A 4,547-nucleotide genomic window follows, 5' to 3' on the forward strand; every position below is an offset into this window, starting at 1 on the left:
GCTTGGAGCAACCTGGGCTGGTGGAAGGTGTCCAGGCCCAGGGCAGGGGGGAGGAATGACATGATGTTTAAGTTCCCTTCCAGCTGAAATCATTTAATGATTCTGTGATTCTGAAATGCCTGATTCCTGTTTTCCAGTGTGACCTTTCCCCCTGGGCAGTGACAAGAGAAGAAGTGGATCGGTTCAGCAAGGAAAATGGCTTTTCGGGATGGGTGGAGACTTCTGTCAAGGAAAACAAGAATATCAATGAGTCCATGAGGTAGGAACAGTGCCTGGTGATGCATCCAAGAGTTAATTCCCTGCACAGAGAGGTTTTGGTCTCCCCATTCCTGGAATTGTCCAAGGCCAGGTTGGATAAACTTGGAGCAACCTGGGCTAGTTTAAGGTGTCCCTGCCCATGGCCAGAGGGTGGAACTGGATGAGCTTTAATGTCTCTTCCAACTCAAACCATCCTGTGATTCCCTGATCCTGTGATCTTTTCCAACACAGTGAGGGAGGTGCTGTCAGTGAGGAACAAATAGCAGCAAAAACACACAATAAATCTCCCAAAAGGAACCTGAATTCTGAGAGGTCACAAGTTCATCCCTCCTCGGATCAGCTCTGACGTGGTTGTGGAGACAAATCCTTTGAACAGCACCAGGGGTGTTTTTTCACGTGCTGGCCTCTTCCAGGAGGATGGGAGTTCTTGTGCAAAGAGATCAGAATTTCTCTGGTGATGCACCAATCCTTTAGTGCAGAATTTGGCCTTTTCTGAAGGGCATGGGAATCATGGAATCATTAAGGTTGGAAAAGACCTTTAAGATCATCCAATCCAAAACATCACCACCATCATGTTCACCACTAAACCATGTCCCCAAGTGCCACATCCACACATTTTTTGAGCACTTCCAGGGATGGTGACTCCACCACTGCCCTGAGCAGCCCCTTCCAGGGCTTTACAACCCTTTCCATGAAGAATTTTTTCCTTGTGTCTAATCTAAACCTAGTCTGGGTGTTCACAGCTCATGTTGAGCTTGGGCAGGTGGTACCCAGGGGGTCTGTTGATGTGTCCCAGTCCTTAACAGGACCAGAGCTGAGGTGGTTGCAGTAGGTGTTGTGAGTTATCCAGTCACTGCAGAGCCTCCTGATGCTGCCAGGTAATCTTAGGAATCCTCTTCTCAGTGCTATGAAGTCCCTTAACCTGATTTTTAAATCATTTTGCTGTAGTTTTGTGTCCTTCTGACCTGAACTGCTGTTTCTTTTCTGCACTGCTGAAAAGCTTTGTGCCCCCCAATGCTGCTGGTTAAAAAAAACCCAAACAAACCCACAAACCAAACTCCCTGTGGTGGTTTGAGACCCCTCAAAAATCCAATTTCCAGGTTCAAGCCCCCCTCCCACAATTTGCTTTAGTGTGAGAGGGTTTTCAGACAAAACACAGTTACTCAGCATTGGGGGAAGGGGAAAATACTTGCAAGGTTTATTTATATACATATATATAGGTAACATATATATATATAGGTAACAACTATCTCTTCTACATATTGACATTAGATTAAATTTCTCTTTTTCTTCAACAAGAATGTTTCTCTTGCAGAGTGCTGATTGAAAAGATGATGTCCTCATCCACAGGTGATGGAAGTTCCTCCACTGCTGGGAGTGGGGATTATATTAACTTAAAAGAGACCTCCCCACCAGGCTGGGCGTGCTGTTAGAGCCCCTGACACACCATCTCCTGGGGTCTAGCAGTGATGGTCCTTTTATCATCATCGTCATCATTTCTCCCTGAACTGGCTCTCGCTGGTTTTGGGGTGGTTTTTTACAAGCTCATGGGCTGTTTCTATATAGTGAATATTCTGTCTCAGCAGAGCATTGCTACAGTGACTGGAGTGAGGAGTGGAAAGGAGTGGGAAGATTCCTCTTTTTTCCCAGCGTAGCTGGAGCTCTGATGCAGCACAGTCCATGTCCAAGCTCAGGGCTTGGATTACATTTGTTTTTTTTTAAATTTTCAAGCACTTCACCTTCTGCCAGGTGCTGGCCCATCCTGGGCTGCTGAAGGTGTGTTTTTAATACTGTTGCACCTTTATCCCCCACCACCTGCACCCCCACACCCAGAGGCAGCAGCCCAAGGCACTGCAGTGACCTTGGCCCACACACAGAGTCCAGGAGGATTCCCTGTGGATTCCCTGTGGATTCCCAGCGTGGGATTCCAGCTCCTTCCTCCGTGCCCTGGAATTACAGAGTCTCCCCTGGAGAGACCCAACACATCCCATCGTCATCCTGAAGGTGTGAAGGGGGATGTGGATCACCGTGGTGCCCGTGGAGCTGTGAAGGTACCAGGGGGAATTTGGGAGGTGGTGCAGCACAGCCCCTCACTGTCCTGCCTTCTGACTGTGCTGTTCAACAGCAGAGACCCCAAATTCCAGTCAGGAACTGCCCAGCTGCCTCCTGTCCTCCCTCCTCTCTCCCCCTCTGGCACAATCCCATTATCCTGCTGTGCCGTCCCTTTATTGGGGCACGGGGAGCTGGAGGAGGGATGGGCTGTAAACCCCTTTGTGTGCCAGAACAAGAGTCCTTTTTGCACTTTTAGCACTCCCTGTATCCCCACACCACCCCAAACAGCCTTGCAACTGCTGATGAATTGCCTTCCCACCATTATCCTGCAGCCAGGGGGGGATTTGGTGGCAGGGCTGGTGTAGGAAACAGCTCCCTGCAAACCCCCCCGTTGCTTTTAGAGTGGGGGAGAAGAGGAGGAGCAGACTTTGTGGGACAAAAAGGAAATGAAGAAACCCCTCCCCTACTTCTCTTTGGTGCCTCCTTCCCCCCCCCACGTACCCCAGGTACTGGTTGTGGGGAAAAAACTGGTGCCCAAAAATTGGTACAAGCACAGCAGAGGTGTCAGGAGAGCGAGGAGGAAACTCAGCCTGCAGGGCTGGAGTTAAAATGCTGCGTGGGTTTGAGATGGTTTTGATATTCCATGACCCTGGGATGCTACAGAATTGTCCTGCCCATGTTTTAGGTTTGGATTTCAGCAAATGGCCTTCAGTGACGTTTTTCCCTTGAAAACAGGGCTATAAATTGCTCTGTCCTGATTCCTGGTGAATTAGGACTGGTTTTCTTTGGCAAATTATTCCTCCTGCCTGTCTTTTCTTACTCTGTGTAATCTATGGAGGGAGAAGGTGGTAGAACAGGAACCAATTGCCTTCACTGAGCATAAAAAAATCTGAGTTTTCCTTCTCTGAAGCTGAAAATAATTGATGAGTGAACAGTGAGGGTTAAGAAATTTAAAACCAGTGCTCCGCTGTTTTAATTAAAAGCTGAAATACCTGGGCTAGAATTGTGTCATGCAAATATTGCCAAATTTGGGGCTAGGGGTGCTTAAATACCCCCTTTTCTGTGCTGCTGTTTTCACTGTAGAAACATGGAGAACTGGCTAGCAACAAAATTGAAGTGCCTTGCTGAATTTTACTTTGCTGTGTTTAAAAAAAAAAAAAAAGAAATAGGAAAGAAAATGGGTTTTAATCCTATAAATATTTCTAGTTCTTTGTGGAACATGAGGAGACGTGCCTGAGTTTTTAAAGGGTCTGTCACGAAACTGTTAAGATTCAGGTGTTATTTATTGATTTTTTTGTACGTGCACCTTAAAGTGTTTTGGCAAAGAGACCAAGTCTTGGAGCCTGAAAGGTGGAGAAACCCCTGCCCAGGACTCACCCACTGCTCAGCCCAGCTTGGCACTGGAAATTCCCAGTTCCTGTTCTGTCCAGTTATAGAATCCCAGGATGGTTTGGGTTGGAAGGGACCTTAAAGCTCAGCTCATCTCCTCCCACGGGCAGGGACACCTTCCACTAGCCCAGGTTGCTCCAAGTTTATCCAAGGTGGCCTTGGACACTTCCAGGGCTGGGGCAGCCACAGCTTCTCTGGGCAACCTGTGCCACCCTCACAGGGAATTCCTGGCCAGAAAAACCTCTCTACACCTTTCACTTTAATACCCACCAGTGCCTCTTTGGTGCCTGAACCTTTAACCTGCACCTTTTCTTTCAGAAGTGCCTTTAAGACTCGAGCAAAAAGCCAAAGGAAGGTGTGTTGGGTTTTTTTTTCCTCTTCTGCATCATTTCTGTTTGCCCAGTGGTTTCCAGTCCCGGTGTGAGCCTTTGGGGGGGGGGGTTTATTTTGCACACTTACTGTTGGTTAACATCTGACACGGGAGACAAATGTTTAAAAAAAAAAAAAACCCCCCAAGCTGCACACCAGAAACAGCCGTTGCTCACGTGAAACCCCAAGCAGACAGGAAAACGATTTCCCTGTGCAGATGTGTGTGTTTGCAGAGATCTCTCTGGGGCACAGGGGGCTTAAAAAAAACCCAGGCAAAACAAACCCAGCAACCCCCTGGATTTAGTTTGGTAAAAACAGGTTCAAAAAGCCCCGTCAAAGGTGCTCTTTCTGGGCTGGGCAGCGTGGAAGGGACGTGGGCACGGGCTGTGCCAGCTGGAATTAAGTCTTGTTTTTAAAACAACTGAAAGGGAAGGGAAAAAAAAAAAAAAAACAACCAAGAAAACCGTTTGAAACGAAGT

General features: G+C 47.7%; 1 protein-coding gene across 1 annotated transcript in view; it reads left to right on the top strand.

The window, feature by feature from the left end:
- RAB29 (RAB29, member RAS oncogene family) overlaps positions 1-4,502 on the top strand; it is a 10,129-nt gene extending 5,627 nt beyond the window's left edge. Inside the window, exons 4-5 of the mRNA XM_017832264.1 lie at positions 138-259; positions 1,574-4,502. Of these exons, the coding sequence (XP_017687753.1) occupies positions 138-259; positions 1,574-1,691 (240 nt within the window). The 3' untranslated portion in view covers positions 1,692-4,502. The remainder of the gene's footprint in view (positions 1-137; positions 260-1,573) is intronic.
- The last annotated feature ends 45 nt before the right edge of the window (positions 4,503-4,547 follow it).

The sequence above is a fragment of the Lepidothrix coronata genome, unplaced genomic scaffold (genome assembly GCF_001604755.1).
Source record: "Lepidothrix coronata isolate B3197 unplaced genomic scaffold, Lepidothrix_coronata-1.0 Scaffold199, whole genome shotgun sequence".
Classification (NCBI taxonomy): Eukaryota; Metazoa; Chordata; class Aves; order Passeriformes; family Pipridae; genus Lepidothrix; species Lepidothrix coronata.